General features: G+C 34.9%; 1 protein-coding gene across 4 annotated transcripts; it reads left to right on the top strand.

Annotated features, from left to right (window-relative positions):
* The first annotated feature begins 367 nt into the window (after positions 1-367).
* LOC7485298 (uncharacterized) lies at positions 368-7,688 on the top strand. Of its 4 annotated transcripts, XR_002982539.1 has the most exons (5): positions 368-549; positions 1,383-3,575; positions 6,259-6,519; positions 7,130-7,223; positions 7,344-7,688. XR_002982539.1 is itself a non-coding variant. In XM_002308410.4 (2 exons), the coding sequence occupies exon 2, from the start codon at positions 1,383-1,385 to the stop codon at positions 3,462-3,464; it is 2,082 nt and encodes a 693-aa protein (XP_002308446.1). In that variant the 5' UTR covers positions 368-549; the 3' UTR covers positions 3,465-3,711. The 4 variants fall into 4 exon arrangements, 1 of the variants encoding a protein (XP_002308446.1); XR_002982535.1 differs by having other exon boundaries at positions 6,259-7,223; XR_002982538.1 differs by lacking the exon at positions 6,259-6,519.
* Positions 7,689-22,229: the final 14,541 nt, after the last annotated feature.

Consider the following 22,229-nt stretch of genomic DNA (forward strand, 5'->3'; position numbering starts at 1 on the left):
AAGTTTTAAAAATGGTGAAAAAAATATTTTTGACGCGAATTAAATGATAAAGTTGATATAAAAAAAATACTCAAAGATGTGATAACTTTCAAACTAATTTAAAGTTTGTAGAAAAAAAATAAAATAAGAAACTTAATCACCAGCATTTTCTCAGGAACGAAGATTCCTAGCTCACTGGTTACTTTGTAATATCATGCTGAATGTTGATGTGATTATGATTATATTTTAAAGTTGTTTTTATTTAAAAATATATTAAAATATTATTTTTTAAATATTAATATATTAAAATAGTTTAATAATTTAAAATAAAAAAATTATAAAAATACTTTTTAACCCTGTAACAAACTGGTCTACACCTGCCAATAAAAACGCAGCACGTCTCCAGAACCAAAAAAGCGAAAGCCAAAACCAAAAAACTAAACACAACACAAGCCAAAACCAGTAAGCGTTTCTAATTCGAATCGACAACGCTTGAGTCGAGAGAGAAAAGACCGAAACAGTGAAGATTCAAGAACAACAATTCCTTGGTTCCTTCTCTAATCTCCACTGGTATTTATTTCTTACTCTATTTTACTCTCTCTTCTGTTTTATTTTCATCTTCTTTTTTGCCTACCAGACGCTTGATGAAATGCTTCGCAGCTTGTTTAATTTCTCCTCGTTATTGTTTCCAGAATGTCTGGTTCGATATCCTGTTTGTATGGTTCAGATTGTTTTATTGCTTGTAAAAAAATATAGTCTTGTAAAGTTGTATTTCTCTTGATTTTCACGTGTTTATGGAAATTTAAAGGAAAAAAAACACGATTCTGAGCTATTAAAAGACAGTCTACACAAAATTTGTATGTAAAGAGATTTTTGCGACAGGGCTGAGATGAAGTGCGGAGACAGCGTGTGTTTTTATGTGTTAAATATTAAAAACTTGGGTTTAAGTTACTTGAAAAGGAAAAAAAAAAGGATTCGTGTGTTTTTTTTTTGACAGTGTTTTGTAATAAAGCTCATTAAAATGATAGAAAGAGAGTTGGGTTATTATAGGGAATAATATTCTGTTTCGAGGATAGTAAGGAATGGTTTTTTGAGTAAAGAAATGTAGTTTATTTATTTTTTAATAAGGCAGATACATTAGTTCTGTTATTGATGTTGCCTTACGCTATACATGAGCTGATACATCATGGTAATGTGTCATCAATTAGGAGTACATTGCTTAAGAAACAAGGAAATGGCATAACTTTATTTCGAGGAACTTGTAGCTTCTGCTTGTGCTTTTCTTGTTTTTAATTTTTTTTTGAGGGGCGGGGGGCTTTGAATTCAGCATGCTGTGTCTTCATGTGCATGTTTAAGTTAATCAAGTGTATATTTCTATCTGAGTTTTTAAAATTTGGCTGCAGATGTCATTGCATATTGGCAACTTATCGTCTCACATTCGTAGAGATGAACTTGAGCGTGTCTTCCAAAGGTTTGGTCGGTGTAATGTACGAATGAAAGATGGATATGGGTTTGTGGTATATGAATTCCCTCCAAATGCAGAAAAAGCTTTGAGAGCACTACATAAGAGGAACATTTGTGGGAAACCACTAACTCTCTCATGGTCAAATAAACAGCCTAGACCACTTAAAAGATTTGCAAGGACTGATAGATCTTATGAGCCACAGCATCGTGGGAATTCTGACAGAGGAGGAGATCATGTTAAAAGAAAATTGGGTTCCAATGATCAGCAAGATTATAGGTTGAGTTTTACTCAAGCAGATAGGAATAGCAGAATACCTAGTTCTGCAGACATGCACCAGGAAGAGATAGTTAACCACCAGGATGACATTGAAGACCACACCAACAAAGAACATCAGGGTTATAGAGAAGATTTTCTAGATGAAAGAGGTAGGGTTGGACCTGACCCAATGGACAATGATAGATGGGGTGAGCAATTCCATAACCCACCAAATGAAGTTGGTGTTGAAAATGGGGTAGAATTTGATAGATATGATCCTTATGAAGGTTTTGATAGGAGAAACAATGATGAAAATCTTCAGAAGGCCTATTCTGGCGGTACTCTTGCTTTACAAAGCTCTCAAGAGAATGCAGGGGGGGATCACGCCAGCGATGCAACTTTAAACCGTCTTAGTGATGTAAAATCCCAGGAAACTTGCTACAAATGTGGAGGCTCTGGTCACAAAATGCGCAATTGTCCCCAGGAAAATGCTTCACAGAGAAATGTCACTAGGTTTGACAGTAGGCACACTGATGACATCCATAGAAGTGGTAGAGGTAAAGGCGATCCAGAAAAAAATGGATCCAGGTCATGGGAAAAGCTCCAGTCAAGTAGAGATGCTATACCAGGAAGGAGACTCAAGAATGATAAAGAATCATCTGGTTCAGGAAGGCATGAAGAAGTGACAAGGAATGGAAGATCTGCTGTATCAAAGGAAACCGATTGGTCCTGTAAAAAGGAGTATGAAAGGAAAAGACAACGTAGGAAGGAAATTGAATCTCCAAAAAGACATGGCACAAAGAAAGGGAGACGATCAACTTCATCTTTTCTGCATTCTGACAACACCACATCTAGATTGCATTCTACATCTCATTCCTCTAAGCAGCTGCAAAGGTCTCACTCCCACTCTAGATCAAAATCACTATCTTCCAGCTTAAGGTCTGGCTCAACATCACTCTATTCTAGATCCCAAAGTTCTAAAACCATGTCAAGATCAATATCTCCTACATCCCTATCCTTGTCCGTGTCACTTGGTCAAGCTTTGCCGTCCTCTTCAAATAAGGCACAGCTGATCATGAAAGGCTCATCAGATAATGCCACAACACCTGAATCCAAGGAGGTTTTTATTGAAGAAGTGCAACCAGTAGAAGGTGAAACTGGCTTGCAGGGTGATAAACATGGATTGAAGACGGTTGCTGTGAATGACAATGCAGTGTCATCGTCCAAAGCAGACACTGAAATGGAAAAATATCAGCCTCTTCAGAAGGATAGTGATGACTGCCTAATGGTGTCCAATTCATTGCACAAAGCAACTAATTCAAGCACACAAATACTGTCAGAGGAAGGCACACTTGCTGCTGGAAATCTCTCTCTGGAGCCTGTGTTAGAGATGGAATGTCAAAATTCTGATACATTTGAAACTGAGCATGTGCAAGTTCCATTGAAGAAATTGGACCCACAAGCTCCTGCCAGCTCATCTTCCTTCCACTCAACAAGCATTTCTGCAGGGGAGTTGAGCAGTGTTCTGAAGCACTATGGCCTTGGTTGTCAAGATGAGAATGAAAAGCCTTTGCCTGCTGAGGCTTACTTTGGTTCTGCTCGCTTGTGGCCGTGGGAGATCATCCACTACAGGAGGTTGAAGAAGGGCCTTATCTCCATTGAGAACTATGCTAGGCGGGTTGATCAGAATAGGGAATTCGGTATTGTTGACAAATATATTAGAAGCAGTAGTGGTTGGGGAGAATTACATCAAGAGAACCTGTGAAAGGTTTTGTTTGTCAAAATGTGGATTTATTTTTGCCTTCTTAGAACCTCAGCATTTTGGACACATCGTGAATCTAGCCCTGCTCTTGTTTTGAGCAGAAGAGTTGAACAGGTAAATATGCAGAATGAAAATTATATTGAACTTTCAGCATTTATAATATGATTGTATTTTGAAGGTTGACTTTGAGCTGCAATGTTAGGCTGTGGTAGTTCAGAAATGAAAATTAATTTTGTTTTTTTTTTCCTGATTCAATGAGCTTCTTTTGGTGTCCATGTTAAATTCGTGGATTTATTCTTCAGACTTGTTCTAGCCTGAGATGAGATTCGATCCTGTCAATATAGGTTTTGCTGTGACATTGTAGTTGCAAAGATTACACCCTCATGACATGCAATGTTCATTGAAGAGATGTAGCAACTTAAGCCTTGATTCAGTATGTAAAATTGAATGGAATAGGTTGTGTGGGGGTCCAGAAACTATTTCAGATGTCTCTGCTGGGCGTAGGGAGGAAACCATTACTAATTTGGTCAAAATTTTGTTTTATAATGGTGTTCATTTCCCCTTGTATATCATTGGTATGCATTGTATAATAATGAATGGAGATAATTGGAATGGCTTTTACGATAAATGGTTGTTGAAAATGTCTGTGCCAAGACAGTGCATGAAAATGTCTGTGCCAAGACAGTGCATGCTTTTGTTTTTGCAGTGCAGTTTGGCTTACTTTAGTTTGCACATATGATAAAATCACAACTTCGTTAAATTCACAAGTTGAGACTTATTAGGATGAGTTATGGAGTGTGCATGGAAAAATTCTGTTTTTTTATTTTTTGAGATGTTATAGAACAAAGACTTTGCCTTTACAGAAAGGAAGGTAGAGATTTTAGGATTTTTCCATATTTGGAATGCACCCAGTCTCCAATCCATCAAGATGTTTACTTTCAGTGTGTGCTACTGGTGTTGAGACTTGAGATTCTTGAACTCTAACTTCACCTAAAAAGGGGAGATTAAGATCGGTGAAAGATCAGTTTTCAATGTCTTCATTTAAATATGCTTTCAGGAAGGTTTGGAAATATTTTTAATTCTGTGATAACCCATCATTAGGTCCACAGGTTTCAAATTGAGCAACCTTTAGCTAAATTTCTTCAGATTTGCCTTTTTAGCTTACTAGTTGCATATAAAAACGTAATCTATAAAAAAAGAAGGGGACAAAATTTAGAGTGAACATTTGAGAAATGAATTATTTTTAATTTTGAAGACCCTCTGTCGGGGGGCAACTTCATTGAAACTGTAAATGAAAACTAGAAGGGGCGGGTGGAGGTAGTAATAGTAATATTGGAATTGTTTTATGGGACCTGTTACTAGTTCGTTGGCTTTTCTCAAGCTTAACGTGTTTCTTTGTTAAAATCACAATTGTCCTTCCAGTTAATGCCATTTTTCATAATGCAAGAGATACGAAAAGCCATATCCAGTGATTGTGTATTACATGTGTACTTTTGTACGATTATTTTGTTTTAATGTTGTTTTTGAATGTGGAATTGAGTAGTCAATATGTAGAAATGAAGTCTTGATGATTGCTTGGTTTAAGCTTGTAATGCAGTACGTGCAGATAAAATTGGTGATGTATTATGGATGAGGAAGTTGCATTACAAGTTCTTCTTATCTTACATGTCTGTTGCAATATTCAATTAAAGAAAGGTTTGAGTCTGTCTCTCTGTTGGATTTGGTCTACATTTTGATGAGGGTCAAGGGCAGGGACCTTGATGAGCTGAATCAATTTGTGGGCTGTAACATGTGAAAGTTTCTGAATAAACTGGTCCTTCACTGCGCCTCACCTGCCTTATTGACAGTCGAGGACTAGATATTAAACAGTTGTTCGAATGGTACGGTACTTGGCATGAATTTATGTGGGTGCATCAAATATAGGAGGCTAAGCAGTGTGTGGCATTCAAAAACTATTATTTGTGTGTTGGTGACTAATTTAGGATCAGTGGGGGTGGTAAGAACTGATTTTGAAATATCTGAAAAACTACCTGGAGAGATATACGCGTGAACCTATGTGTCGGGGATATACGTGTGAACATATGTGTCAGGAACACTTCCATGCAGTGCATCTCCTAGGAAGGACCTTTGACCTATCACATTTACTAATTAAATGCATAATTAGTGGAGCAGTTCATTGTCGTCCATAATTTTTCAATGAATATGAGAGAAAATGGAGTGTGATTTTGTTTAGTTGCAGGTGGATCTGATTCAAAGAGAAACAAAGACTTGTCGCACCAGCCTTGTCATCTGATTTCCACAGCATGGATGCTTTCTCTATGCTATTCTTTTCTGGTGCCCTCAGTTTTGCCTTTTCCTCATAACTTGTATGATCAGTTTGTTTTTGGGTGAAGGTTCTCCCTCTTCTGCTAGGTTTTTGGATTTTGCACAGAGTGTTGTTTTTACTTCTTGATTCCAGTAGCATGAGATCTTTTGGTTAGGCTACAAGCTCATTCTTGTGTTTGCGCTCATCTTTGCTCTCATCTTCAAGAGATTAGAGTCCCATCATATTGTTGACAGTTCTCCTCACCCTCTAAATATGACTGAAAAATTAGCATGCAAAAAGCGTGAGCATGAATAGTTGGATAACTTGGATTTTGGTTTTCACATTGAACAAAGAATACGATATTTCATTGTATTAGATGATTGGATTCACTTAATTCTGCTCAAATCTTGTAGTCTTGAAAGAAATAATTTAGCAGAGATTGGAAGTAAATGCTGAGCTAACAAATGTTTTGATTGACTGCTTGAATACCAGATTTTAGACGTGCTCACAGTCACAGCATAACACTTGGTTTGGAGAAAAGTGCCAGCTTCTTGCAATCTCTTTTACATTTGGTTCAAGAACTGCTGGTATTTGTGTGTGAACGTCAAATTTGAAATATGGTCACCCCTTCACCCCGAGTGGTGGACTTCTAATTATTATCAGCTCTCTGTTGCTGTGTTTTTTTGAGCTCAGATTATCCATCATTTAGAAAATTGAAAGCTCTTCTCGGTTTAGAGCTGTTGTTTTTGTAAGGTGAATTTTTCCTTTTTCCCTTTGAATATTGAAGTGTTCCTTTTCTTGGTCTCTTCTGCCTATGCAAAATGCTTCTTCAGCAATGAAGTTTAGAAATCAGATGTTCTATGGGATTTCACAGATTTTCCATGACTTAGCAGGTGAAGTAAAACTTGAAACCGAAGGCAAACTCATTATAGATAAAAGTATGTCAGTTTCACCCAAGCACCAAATTTCGACAACTGCATGGGCTTCTGGAGTCAAAAGTAATTTGCAATATCTTGACACCTGTCATGTGAAGATTAATGCTTTCTTAACTGAAGTGAAGCGGGGATGCTCCGTTATAATAGAAATCTTTGAAATATAGACACTGAATTTGTATCTTGTTTTGCTGATTAAAAGATTCGTTAGACGTTTTTATGGAGCAATTGAATGCTTAATTTTGTTTTCTTGTTTACTCCTTTGACTAAATTAGGGATAACATGGAAGATTCTTTTTCAGCTGCAGGTTGGCTATTTGTTAAAGAAGGAAAAAAAAAAAAGATAGTTTTTTGTGAATCCAAATGTAATTTATTTTATAAGCTTTGGTTTGTTTCCCAGTATGAACTTATGTTGATCTTGAATTGCTGCAGGTACTATATATACACCGCATTTTGACTAATAATTTGAGGATTCCATGTATCCGCTGGCTAGTTTAGCATTTGATTTGCTATGGTCTCCTGTGAGGTAGGATCTTTTGCTTACTGCTGCTTTATCAGAGACTTGTTGATCATGAATGCCTTTTGCATACTATCATGAAATGAAAATTTCCTTTTAGTGGACATAATGAACTGATTCCTCCTGTAGGACAAGCATTGTTAATATCCTTGTATCTCGATCCACCTTGAGAGTAAAAGAAACAGAATGTTCCCGGGCTATGATCAGCAGTAATCGTCAAGCACACTAGAAAGAAATAGCAATTATTTGTTCCCAGCATGTGGGGTTTCGTTCACAAAGATGGATGATTGGACATGGATGAACATTCAGAAACAACAGATAGGGATGTGATGTGATTAGAATGATAAATCCTGAACTTAGATTGTCATCCCTAGATTTGGCATGGATTTATTTTCTCTCTAGATTTGTATTAGATTTTTCTTTGAGAAAACAGAGACAAATAAATATTTATAAATTGAGTGCTTTGGTCTGAAATTTACTGCTTCTAAATTTGTTTATGTTAGAGAGTGACTTATTTTCCATAATTAGTCATTCGTTGTTCTTCTCCCAAATAAACCACTCAATTAAGCCCATGCAGGTTGGTGCTTAACTATGCATGCCCCATGTTGTTGTGCTTGTGGCCCCTTGCATTCATTTTAGAGCGCGGCCTCTCTTGTGTCTCTCTGCGTGTTCGTGACCACATGACTATTCTATTCCTTGCATCATTCTGATGTCTGGATGACCTAAATTCTTTGACTCTGATTTTTTTTCCCCATTTGTTTAAGGGTTATTTCAACCTCGCAATAAAGCTTTTATGGTATACTATACAATACAATACAAGTTGAGGATTTGAACGTCTCTCGCCATTTCTTTTTCTATAACCTTTTAAATATTGGGTATTTAACATGGGATAAGGTGGCTTTTATGGTCTTTCGCATATTCCGTGTGTTTTCTTAATGTAAAATCTCAACACTAACAACATGAGAGAGAGAGAGAGAGAGAGAGAGAGAGAGAGAGGTTACAGAGCATGTTGAGTAAAGGAAGGATGACTTGGAAAGAAGGAAAGGAGGAGAATTAAAAGGGGAGAACATGGACACAAGGTGGAGGATTCACCAAAATGAGAGCATGGCGCTTGAAAGGTGGCATTTTGTGAGTGATGAGTAGAGTTAGTAATGGAAAAGGAAAGCAGAGATAAACAGAAAAGGAGCAGAGAGGCAAAATAGAGAGGGATGAAGGTGAAATTAAATTTGTATTTATCATCTGACGCAATACCCTTCATTATTCTCAACTGTCTCAATTACTCTTGCATTTATGTGTTTTTAATGGTCTTTAAATCTAGTATAGTCCTCCTTTTTTCAATGCTCGAGCCACCCATCCCCCTCTTCATTTACCCAACTATCCTTCTCTTCTCTTTTTGTTTTTTGCCCTAAACACAAGCTTTTGAAGTTTGGCCTATAGTTATATTATATGTGAATCTGTGTCATTAGAGATGTATGTTGTTATTGATTACTATGTTAAGATGGCATGTTTAGGTGAAGGTGCATCTTGGGTTTACTTCTATCTCTGGTCATGGATGATTTCAACTTTCTAGCAATATTGGAAGAAGACCGTTAGAGGGTTCCTTGTATAGTGGAACTCAATTGTATAACTGGGGAAAGAAAGATTTACCATTTCATAGATAATTAGTCACTTCCCAATAGCATGCCTTAAACATATAGTGTTTTGGGATTGTGAGTTTTAGGAGAATTCTTTGAGGTTTCCTAATTACGGTTTACGCCTGCAAGACACCTGCTCTGTTTCTCTATCCTTTTGGAATCAGCGTGTCATTCTTCCTTTGGTGATTTGGTGAACATGGGCTATAGAGCATATGGTTCGGCTCCTCGGAGTCAAATAGCTCTAAGTTCCTTGCAATACAAGGGCTTATAATCATGACTGCGTGGGACCCGAATCCTATCCCATGTCACCTTTGAAAACTACTTTCAACTTTCAAGTACTAAAAACCTGCACTTGTGACCGATTTACCTCTGTTTTGGGTCCCAAGTAAATTCACTGATTATGCACTTTCGCATAATTTAGTAGGAATTGATGATGAGGCTTGCTGTGTTTGGATACAGAGTATTAATATAAAGCCCGGAAAAACAATAGATGAAAGGAAATCATGGAATACCAAACATTTCATAGGAAGATTTGGGCAGCAGCTGCTGTTAACTAGTTTATACTCTTCTGCCAAAGATGGGAAACCAGAAAGAAACAGAGACACCAATCTGTGCCCATATGGCCTACATTCTATGTTCTACGATTAAAACAGTTTGAAACAAAAAGAGCAGTAGTGCTATCGGCACTCCACTTTTGTTTTTCATATTTAGCCCTTGTAACATGCAATCAAGCAGCTAAAAAGTGGAGCGCAAGTAGCACTACCTGAGATAGAAGGAAGATTAACGAGAGAGAGCGGGCTGTAAGAGTCCTAATTTAATAGCAGCAGAATTAGCTAAAAAGGGAGCTTGAGAGCACTACTCTAGCTCCTCCTTGTCTTCAAAGTGGTGGTGGTGGTGTTGTCATGGAGGAAATCAAGCAGCACTGTACTCTTGCATTTGGGGCATTTAGGGTCATTTTCAGAGAGCATCACATACATGAGGCACCTCGGGCATCCCACAAGCACCATGGATGTAGCTTCAGGGCTGCTAGAGTATCTAAGAGCGTCATCGTGGCTCCTCTCTGACGACACACATGAGCTTGGTGGGGATGTTGGTGACACCGTTGCCGATCTGCCTGGGGACTCCACTCTTGGGTTCACCCTTGGTGGTGAGAGGTTCAGCTTGAGGTCAAGCTTTGGGAGGCTACCATTTCTTCGACTCATCTTTGGCGTATTGTTTCTGTAGTATATCACACCTGTCAGAAACAAAACACAAACAGAGATTGATTAAAAAGCAGGAGCGAGTTTTGTAAGAGCCCAACAGAAAGAGTTCTGCCTTTGTAGAAAGACCGCAAAAGGCAAGTTATGGCTTGCCCAAAGGAGTCACATATATTATTTATATAAATTACCTTAACGTCAAGGAACTTCTGCCAGCCCGAGGGAAGAGCAGAGGGCTCTTCTAATTGAATACGTGGAGAAGAGAGGTTAGGCTTGAATCAAGACTAGCACCATCAACATGAACCCGGGGCCGGTGCTGGTGGTTCTGGACATCTGAGGCCATTATATATAAGGAGATGAAGGGAGAGAGAGGTGGGGTTAATTAAAAAACTTTAAAACTTAATTATGGGGGAGAGGTGGAAGGTGTAGAGAGAGAGAGAGAGAGAGAGAGAGAGAGAGAATTGAATTGAAGTATTGGTAGAAGAAGAGTGTAAATTATTGAGGCCAGGAAATGTATTAATGAATGGAAAAAATCCCAAGGAGTATGCACAAGTGGAAAAAATAAGAGTAAATAATGCAATTACAAAGTGCAGCAAGCAAGCAAGCATGCATGCATTCATTCATTGATTGCTTTAATTAGAGGAGGAGGAGGGGTCGGTAAGCGTGTGTGTGTGTGAGAGAGAGAGAGAGCGAGCAAATAGACCGCAGGGAGATCCCAGAGGCTAATTTTTCAAGAAAAAGCCAATATCACCACCTAAGAATTTATTAGAAAACACCAAGAAATTAAATGTCAACCAAATAAAAGGAAAAATATTTAAATGCCCAACAGTGCACTATAAATTTAAAGCAAAGAAAAGAAATGGCAGCACCCAGAGAGAAGAAGAGAACTACACTACTCCCCATCTCCATCTCCATCTCCATCTCCATCTCCATCCATACGTGACCTGCTTTCTGTTTGGAAGTCTTGATCATAAATATCAGAAACATCCTCCTAGTTTACTGTATTTCTTCTATTTCCCTTAAATAATCTCTACTATTTCATTTCGTCCCTGATCTTCTAATTTATTTATCTGGGCATGCAGTTCCAAGTGATTCATCATATCACATGCAAGGAAGAAAGATTGTCAATTCTTGCCATGCATGTGATACATACATGCATACATACATCATTAAATACATTTATGAATATATTAGAATTCAGTCGTAATTAATACTCGTTGATTTGGATGTAAATCATTGAATTAAAAAAGCGTGCAGTAAATTAATTTATTCCATTAGAATTATATACATCTCTTGGTACGCCCCTTCCTTCCTCGGTCAAGGTAGAAAGGGACATATAGTACATTACGTTTCATAATATATGGTTGTGCTTTAATTAATTAGGTTTGAAATCAGAATTATTATGAGCTCCACGTGACTCGTTTCATTTGATAATTAAACACTAGCGTGGAGATGGATTAATCACGGTACAAATTAAAAGTGTTTCTGTAAATAATTAAATTTTTTATATTTTAATATATTAATATAAAAATTAAATTTTTAAAAAATAAAAAAATATTATTGTGCAAGATAATCTCAAAGCGAGCTTGAGGTTATAGCCTTAAATTAGAGTTAGGCAGAACAGGAGCAATAATAAAAACAATAAAAAAAATAGCATCACAAACCTAAACAGCATGGGGGGAGGTACATTTTCCACGGACGGATCGAATCTTTGAATCCAGGTGGCAAAAACTCGTTGACCCAGCTTTTAGGGCTTTCCATTTATAGACTGCCCTTTTGGGGCTTTTGACTAATCAGATCAACGACTCTTGACGTGAGAATATATATATATATATATATATATATATATATATATATATATATATATATATATATATTAGATTCATTAACCTCTCGTATCTCCGGAACCCACAGATTAATAAAATAAATAAATAAACAAACGTTTTCCATTGCCGTTTCGAGCACCCGAACCTATAGTATATATATGATCTGCTAATAAATAAATAGATTCATTAACCTCTTGTAATATATTGGAAGGCTAGATTCCATTACCAAGCATGGGCTTTGGGTTACATCTTTAGCACAGATCCTGCAACTACAACTATGTTAATCTAATTAGCTAGTCTTGTAAGAGATGTGATTATGAGCAGAGAATTAATAAATTAAAGCTTTGTTTTCACCTCTTCGATTTCCTTTCTCAATGTCATCGTCTAGCTACCTCAAGCGTAGGGGAGAGGGGTCGAGGCTTGCGAGTTATAATTAACCTTTCTTGACCTCTATTTGAAGATACAGCTTTGAAATATTGAATTAATTGTACTTGTTCAAAGTGGGCAGTCTTTGATGATAAATGATGGGCTGCCTTGATCCTGCTTAATTTGCAGGCTGCAAGCAACGTCTGGCTAGCCTCAATTCATAATTACCGGTGTATTTGTGCAAGATTTATTAATTAATTGGTGGGGTTTATCTTGATTTATCTCGGAATATGTCAAACCTTTAATCAATGAGAACATCTTGTCCAATGGCCTTGTGTTGAGTTTTTTCTTTGCTTCTATATATGGGAATTAAGAATTAAATTAATGAGACTGAAATATTGCTTGATATAATTAAAGCTCTTGAATTGTCTTTTACACAAGATATTTTTTTGGTAGAAATTTCATCTTTGAATCTATTTTATTTATGTGGCAAATTAATTAAACGAATAATCAATCTATTAGATCATAAAGATTTTATAAACTTTTTTATTTTGACATCTCATTTCTCACACCTCAGTTTAATTATATGGCTGATAACTTTACAAAATCATTTATGAGTTCGTGGCTTGGATCTAAGAAAAAGCTTCCCAGGGAAACAAATTCCCATTAACCAAGCGGTCCTGTGCATGGAAATCTTGAATTAATATTAATAAATAACTAATGTAATGAATAGTAAGCTGCTTCGAGTTAATGGGTATTAAGTTGGGTCTTTAATGGTGGTCACCAAAGGCCAAACTGCGCACGGAGCTTCTTCATCATTCTTTCTTATTCTTTAAGGAAAATTTGGATAAGTTTGTATTTATATCAACCGTTTCTACCATTGGAACAAGAATATAAGACTATGCTGCAATTATTGAATTTGGACTCCAATACAAAAGGTTGGCTAAATTAGTATTCCCTTTGCAAAGAGTGCCCTTTGCAAAACCTAACCAAATAACTCGAAAGTAGAAAACGTTTCCTCCTTAGTACATTTGACTTTGTAAGATGTGATAGGAATATTATTGGATGGTTGTGTCATAGCTTATCTCCCCGTTGCTAGTTTCTAACTCGATATTATGGTGCCAAGAGCTGGGAAATTGCTCCCACTTGGTGATAATCATGGGTATATATATGGTGATGGTATCAGTGAGAAAGCAGCTGTGTAGGGTTTGTATTTATAAAAGTAGACTGAACAATTTTAAATGGTAGCTCAACTGGTTAAGTTTTGAGTTTGCTCTTTAATGGTCATGAGTTCGAGTCCTCTCAAAGCCACTGAAAGCTTACATAATCGTTAACTTTAGAATCATAGGATTAGTCGAGGTACGCGCAAGCTGGTTCGAATACCCATATTAATTTAAAAAAATAAAAAAAATAGACACAGAACGCCATTTGAGTAGAAGGTGGACGAGGGATCGATGAGAATAATTAAGTACTCCTAGAAGGTGGACGAGGGATCTACCCTAATTGAATTGCGTTTTAATTTGCTATTAAGAATCTGTAATGGGGAGACGATAATCAATTCATCTGTTAGATAAGGGTATGTTACAATGCTCTCCCATTTATACGCTTCGATTGATCAGAATTAAGCAATTTCCTAAGAATTCATAAGCTTCCTCCCGCCGCCAAAGGCCCCAATCTGGCGACTGGAGCAGAATGTCTAGCTAGGTTCTGAGCTTCATACGCACGCACGCCCGCCCGCCACGCACGCACGCACGCATATACATATGAACTATACCCCCCCTTCATCTGCTGTCGAGATTTCTAGCATATTAGCGCGCACACACACACACACACACACACACACATATATATATATATATATATATGAACGGTGTGAAGACGTGGCCCAAGTTCAGCTACCAAGATGTTTTTGGAGCAACAGTACTGAGTACGCCCGTACTAACTTTTATTTAGCAATACCACCAAACCCCAGCCATATTTAACTACTTGTAAAAACAAGCCAAAAATGGCAGCAAGGAAACTAGAAATAATGAATAAAACAGCTCCCATCTAAATTATTGATGCATGCATTCAAATATGTGGACCAAATATATAAACTGGCTGGAGTACTATAATCATAATGTGCTCGATCGATCAGCCCTCAGTTAATAAAAGTTGACCCTACTTTTTTGGATCTTTCGATGATCTTCGCTCAAATCCAAAATTTCATTTGCTTTGGAAATAAATATGTACAATTAATCAATGGCGAGCAGGAGAGTTGGGAATTTAATCCAACCAATCTGCACGTTTGAGCCTTGAGGAGTCTTCCAAGTCTTTACTGGGTCGCGCGCGATTAGCAAAATATTGTATTATTTCTTGGTTAAATCTGGTTAATTAATATAAGTAATATTTGTAACCAAATATTGGTCTTAATTTGAGTGTAAGAAAATTAAATATAGGTGCCTGAAGCTGCTGGAGTAGACTGCACGGGCACAATGTCAATTTTCCAACACAGCAGATCCCTAACTAAATTAATAAGCAGAACAGCCTTGATCTTGTGCCTCAAATGAATCCTGTGAGTTCTAGCTAGGTGCTTCCATGCATGCAATAACTTTTCAATATATACAGAGTTTAATCGTGAGGTGTGTTTCTACAACAACATCAACGTTTTGCACTTCCTTGTTTAATCTTTAACTTTGTTAGTTGGGTTCGTGGTGATCGATGGATTTCTAGAAAAGGAAAATATTTAGGTGAAATGGTGATTTTGACCTCTCTACGTGATTTAATTCGAAGTAATGTGAGTATTTATTATTTATTTCTTCTTCTATTTTAATCTGACAAAGTTGACAATGACTTAATTGGAAGTGTGTCAGAGAGTGTTGTAATGGTTATTTTTCAAAGTATTTTTATCTATAAATACATTAAAATAATATTTTTTTATTTTTAAAAAATTAATTTTGATATCCGTAATTCAAAATAATATGAAAATGTATAAAAAGAATTAAAAAAAAATTGAATTTTTACGAAATCCCAAACGTTCTCTTATAATGAGCCATGGCATTTATTATTCCAAAATTTTAGTCCAGATAATTTGGATTTCTCAGAAGGCAAAAGAGTGCTCTGCCTCTGCTTGGTCTCATAAATACATTGCCCCTCCCGAGTCCCTACCTCTTAGATCTCTAGAAATACTCCCATCGGCTAATATGTGTCGGTAGTTTTTTTTTTTTTGTAATGTCCTTTCATTTTAAAATAAATTAAAATATTATTTTTTAAAAAAAAATTATTTTTAATATGGGTATATCAAATATTACAAAACACTAAAAAAATTTTAAATTGAAAAAAAAAATATATTTTTTAAAAACGCACGTGCACGCTGCAAAGACATGCTGGCTCATCATGTAAGAAAAATGAAAGAGCAAGCTAAAATTGAAGAAATATTTCGGTATTTTATCGACCTGTCAACTTGTTCCGTATAAAACACAGACGCTAACTGGAATAAATTGTAGATGCAAACAACTGTAGGACTATAACTTGTTAGTTTTTTTTTTTTTTTTTAGTTTAACGTGGGTGTCCGGGTCAGCTTGCGCGCACCTCGACTAATCCCACAGGCCCTGAAGTTAACGACCATGTAAGCCTCCAGTGGTCATCATATGAGCAACCACAGAGCTCGAACCTGAAACCACAGAGAGAGCAAATCTCTTGCTTCCAAGCTCTTATCACTGGTCACCACCTAAATGGTTTAACTTGTTAGTTTTAAATACAGTGGTTGTGTTAACGGTTAGGAAGGAAGAAGTTTCACCCCTCATCTTTGGCCTCAGGTCTCAGAGGACTCCTAGGTTACAAATTAAAATTTAAAAACAAAAAACTAATTGGCATAGAGGATTTACTGTCCATGTAGTTATATATTACTATTCAATGCAATAATATAATTATTATTTTGTTATTCGAACAAAAAATCAATGAATTTTTTTTTAAAGTAATATAATTTTGTATGCATGATTCATTAGTTATTATAAGATTTATTAGGGATAATTTGATTTTTTAACATTTTAAAAGCACAATATAGTAACTAAATTGCTTTAAAGAGCAAATGTTTTTAGACTAGCATCAAGGTGCTTTTTTGTATTTTCAAGTTCCTTTTTTTTAGTAATTATCAAGTTGATTGAGATGCGGTTGTGCCCTTCAGGTGGTGTGTGAGGTGTCATCCTGCATCCAAACACCGCCTTCTGTGGTGACGTTGGAAGCATTCCAAAATGATCTTCCCGGTGGTGTGGTACTTGTACACAACAACATAGTGCGATGAATTTTTTTCTTCTCTTCCATTTTCTCTCTCCTTTTCTTTGCAAAATATAAAAGGTGTCTATTCATTTGTTTTTTGTATCCAATTTGATCTTTATTTTTTTGATTTTTATTTGCTCTACTTTTTATATTTTCTGGATTGATTTTTTTCTTAAATTTCATCCCTCATCATTTGGATTTAATTAATTTTTGTATCAAATTTTATCTTTATTTTTTTCATTGCTATTTGTTTTTTTATCCTTTTTCTAATTGAACTTTGTTTTCAATTTCATCTCTCAACATTTGATTTCAAATTATTTTTATATGAAATTTAGTCTCCATTCTTTTTATTGCTATTTTTTTTGTTTGGATCTTTTTTTTTATTGTATTTTCTTTTCAATTTCATCCCTCAATATTTTTTTGATTTAAAATTTTGTTTCGATATTTTTTAGAGTTTGCCTTCTATGAGGTTAGTGTTTATGACTAGGGTCACGAGATTCAAAGGTTAACACGTGTTGATTTTGGTCTTTATTAGGTTGTTTTTTAGAAATGTTTTTTTTTAAGTTTCATCCTTCAACACTTAATGTTAGAAATTGGTCTCTATGTTTTTTTTTTTTCACTTTTCTTTGTACGAGGTTATTCCAATTATATGCCCATAGTTACGGGGTTAACGGATTAACTTAGATTGACTCAAAAAAGTTTTTGTTGTGTTTTTTTTTTCATTATTTTTTTAGTTTCATCATTCAATATTGAATTGTTTGGTAAATGAACTTTGTTTTATTTTATTTGCTTTCGACAGGGTTACTACGGTATCATGACTAGGTTGTAGATTTGACATACTAACTTGGATAGACAATGATCATGTTTTTTTTTGTATTTATCTTTTTTACGTTGTTAATTTTTTTTATTAGTTTATTTTTGTCGTTATGTTTTTGAATTTATATTATTTAAATTAGTCAATTTTATTAAACCCATTTGGGTCAATAACACGAGTATCAAATTTTTTTTTTGTTTTTTTAAGAATGTTTTCATCTTAGCATTTTCTTTTTACATTGAAAATTTTCATAACTAGCCCGCCGTATAGCGGAGATGCCTATCTAGTATAAACTAGAGATAGTTCATGATGTGATGTTTGCACTTCATTTTACTTTTTGTTGACCGAGAATTTATGGTATTCAAATGAACGATTACTAATAATTAATTAGTTAACAAGAGAGATAGATGTAACCTAGAGAGAGAAGTAAGAGAGAAAATTGTAAAAGTATTTTAATATTTAGGTTAAGATATTTTTATTTCTTTTGATTTTTCCTAGTAATTACTTCTTAAATATTTTAAAATTTCTGATCTATTTCTTTATTAACAAGTACCTTAAATGGACACTTGAGGGTCTAGCTCAATGGTCAACAGGTGAGGCTTGCCTTGCTTCCGTCCCGAGTTCAACTCTTCATGTGTATGCTTGTTACTCTCGCGGTGCCTTACCTGTCTACTGGGCTTGCAGGATGTTCAGTAGACCTTAGGAATAGTCGTGGTGCGCACAAGCTGGCCCGGACACCCCGGGTTATATATAAAAAAAAAACCAAGTACCATAAATGGAGTAATAATTTACATTAAACAAAGTCAATGTTTGAAAAAAAAAGGGAGTGATAAAATTTCCTAGTCATCCATGACCACATCCAAGCCTAGCCTAGCTAGTTCAAACCCCACCCCCATTAAGGCCACATTTAAGGCACAAGGCGTGCAGTTTGAGCATATTTATCGCTGAATATTTGTTCTAGTTCTTTTATTTTTTAGCTGTACCATATACAAGACGCAAAGGAAGAATTCAATTAGTCGGTTAATTAAGGTAGTCACTTTTTATTTGGCTTTCATGTTTTTTTTACATGGTCTAAATAGCTGACTAAATTAATCGACTAACTCTCCATGTGTTTCTCTCTACTTGTGGCACACATCTTAAATTATTTTTAGAAATATATATATTATTAATTTTACCAAGCTTATGTGACATCTAGTATCTATAAATACAACAAGTCATCGTATAAGAGATTGTTTGGGAACTCGGTTGAAACCGTGTTCTTTTAAATTTTAATTTTTTTTGTTAAAAATTATATTTTTTATGTTTTTAGATCGTTTTAATGTACTAATTTCAAAAATATTTTTTTTAAAATAAAAAATATTATTTTAATATATTTCTAAATAAATAATATTTTGAACCGCAACCCAAACAAACTTCAAGAGAAAGACAAACTTGAGTCGACTTGACTTCATTACTTTTTTATCCAACATGTCCTTAATTACTCTTTTTTTTTTTTTGTTCCATACACCGTACTCCGACTAATACCATATATGTTAGCAGAGGACACCCATAACACCTAACAAAGAACACTGTTACAAGATCACCATGGCATCCACCTCTGATTTCTTAACCTAAAACCTTGACTTCTATATCATTGTTAATTCAAAACCATCACCTCATAAAATGGACTTTACAATCCCAGGATGCTATTGACTTTTGAAAGAAGCTCCTAAATTAAATATCATCTTTATTTTTTTCGTAATTTTGCTAATTGCTCCATAATTATAGTAGCTATTAATATAATTAACTGTAATTTTAATCAAGTGAATCTATTTAACAATTTATAATCACTGAAGTGAATTAATGATATTTTCTTAAAGATAAGAATTTACTCTTTGAGTCGTAATTGTACAGTAATATTAATAACTATGATCATAATTATTCATGCATAAATAATTATTTTTAAAAATTAAACTACATGCAAGAAAAAACCTATCGAAACTCGAGATCCATTAACAATCGATCGTGTATTTACATGTGGATTAGGGAGATTATTTACATATGGATTGGGATTTATAATAATTATCGGAAGATCATCCTTTAATTCATGATCTTTTATATATTACTAGCTAGCTACTCATCTCTCCTTCATCCTGTTAACTAAATCAATCAAACATGTAAATACAGTGATAAAGGACGTCCACATCAACGCACCGTGCAAAACACTAGATTTATTAAATTTTCCTAACGAGGAATATGGAATCAAAACCCTAAGTCGTTAGATTTAATATTAGAGCACATATAAAATTAAATAGATAAGAAGTCAAGTCAAAGGAGGATCTTCACATTTACGTGAAAAAGAAGGGAAAAAAAATGCGAACGTTTGTAATGAAATAAATATTCTTTTATACTATATTGATGAAAGGTGGATTGAATTTTTCAAGCTCCACCTTCATTGAAATGCATGCAAAGCATTTAGTGACTTACCAGCAGATTAGCCTCTAAATCTGGAGAGAGATCATCAGAGCAATCAAGTCTTCGATCTCCTTTGATTGATTATATATATATATATATATTGAGAGAGAGAGAGAGAGAGAGAGAGAGAGAGAGAGAGAGAGAGAGAGCATTGAAACGCCATTAACGGATCCATGTCAAAACCCTACCGAACTCCACCAAGAACTTCAAATGCATGCCATTAAGAACATTCAATTCTTAAGAATCCACTGCGTAATGATCTTTTCTTAGGACAGGAAAAATAAATGTGGGGTTTTCCTTACAGTGGAGTATTTAATTTTGTAAGATGGAAAGCAGAGGGTTTAAATGATTGTGTTTAATTAGGGCAAGCCAACCTAATCTTTAAAATTAATCAACTTACATTTCTCTACGAGAATCTCGTTAAAAACTTCAATATTTATGCCACGATTTGACAAATAACATCATGTGACTTGAGATTCTTCCACGTGTTTGTCCAATAACCTTTGGATCATCTCTCTTTAACCCCACCCACATGTACATGTTTCGGTACGTTTTAAGTGTTAACCACTTCTTGCCATCTGTTTGATATTATTGTATTCTCTTAGGAGGTGGAGCAAAATTTAATTTTTTTTATATTTTTAAATTATTTTGATGTATTGGTATTAAAAATAATTTTTTTAAAATAAAAAAATATTATTTTAATATATTTTTAAATAAAAATCACTTTAAAAAATAATCGCTACTATTTTTTTAAATACCCCTAGTTAATAGGTAGCTAGAATCTTTAAGGATGAAATTTGGGGCACGAGTTATTTTAAGGACATGCCTATTTATTTTTTATTTTAATTATAATAGATTTATTTTTGGTCTGCTTGCATTTATTGAGACTATTTTTTTTAATATACTAGTTAATCGAAAGTGTGAACTAAAAAAGTCCTGGTTTTTCTAATATCAACATTTAAGATTTGGAAATATTTTTTTGAGACTTCATGTTCAATAAAATTAGATTTGGAGGCAAGACAAAGTTATATATCCTTCTTGTTATAACCCATAAAATGTATACTAAAAATATATTTTTTAGTATTGTTAAGATTGAACTTTTTTTTTAAATATAATTAAAGAGCGCGGAGAGTTTTTTTGACAGTCATCGAACCTAGTTAAAAGAGCGATCTATGTTAACTAGACAAATCCATGAACAAGTCCATGAATTTTATAAAGTTTAATAACATGGTTTTTTTTTAAAATTATTTTTTTTCTAACTATATGAGAATAAAATAGACAATAACAAAGTCAAGTTCAATTAAAAAAAAAATAAACCTCATCAAATCTGTAAACTGAGAGAACTTGAGTTACACTAATAAACCCGTTAATCACTTTAACCCTATAAAAAAAATAAATAAATTATAAAATTTAATTTTTAATGATTCAAATATATAAAAGGTGAAATAAACAAAAATAAATTTTTTTTTTTAAAAAAAGCGATACACTATCAGTGCAATAACTTTGAATAAACAGTAGTTTAGCCTTTTCTGTTAATGATCAGTACGGCGGTGGAGCGTGAAACCTTTTGAAATATGACCAACCACCAAAACAAAGAACTCGAACATATTGGAGGACCAGCACCATTCATCGGTTCTCCGACTTGAATTCTTAGCCCGTTGGCACGTCAAAAATGGTCATGGGCTTCGCTTTCTTACCAAAACTAGTACTAGGAATGGCCCCAGACTTTATTGACTTCAATCATGCCTGTGGTCCAAACAACAGTAAAGTCTCTTCACACCAAAAGATCCCTGAAAATGCATTCTTGAAATAAAAGCCAAGCAGTTCCTGGTTATATTGGCATCAAACATGAGAGATTATACTAGCGATAATAATTATAATTTAAAGTATTTTTTTTAGAAATACATTAAAATAATATTTTTTGATATTAGCATATCAAAACTAGGGATGAGCAAAAAAACCGAGAAACCGAATAAACCGAGAAAACTGAAAAAAAAATAACCAAAAAAACCGAACCGAAAAAAAAAACCGATTAAACCGATTAAATTTTTTGTAAAAATTTTCGGTTCGGTTCGGTTTCAGAAACATGAAACCGGAAAAACCCCAACCGAACCGAACCGGTTCGGTTTAAGGGGTACTATAAATAGCTACAAAAAAATCGCGTTGTTTTTCTTAACCCTAGCATCCATACTCCTGCTCCAGCCGTCCTTCTCTTTTCTCTTAAGTCGCTCCCTCAACTCACAACTCACAACTCACAACTCACAACTCACAATTTCACATCTGTAAGAAATCAATCCATCTTCATCTACTGGACCACAGCCAGCCACATCCCTCTCCCACCATCTTCATCTTTATCTTCAAACGCCGGTCAGCCACATCCCTCTCCCACCATCTTCATCTTCAAACGCCAGTCAGCCACATCCCTCTCCTACCGGCCACCATCTTCATCTTCAAACCCCAGTCAGCCA

This window comes from Populus trichocarpa, chromosome 6, assembly GCF_000002775.5.
Source record: "Populus trichocarpa isolate Nisqually-1 chromosome 6, P.trichocarpa_v4.1, whole genome shotgun sequence".
Taxonomy (NCBI): Eukaryota; Viridiplantae; Streptophyta; class Magnoliopsida; order Malpighiales; family Salicaceae; genus Populus; species Populus trichocarpa.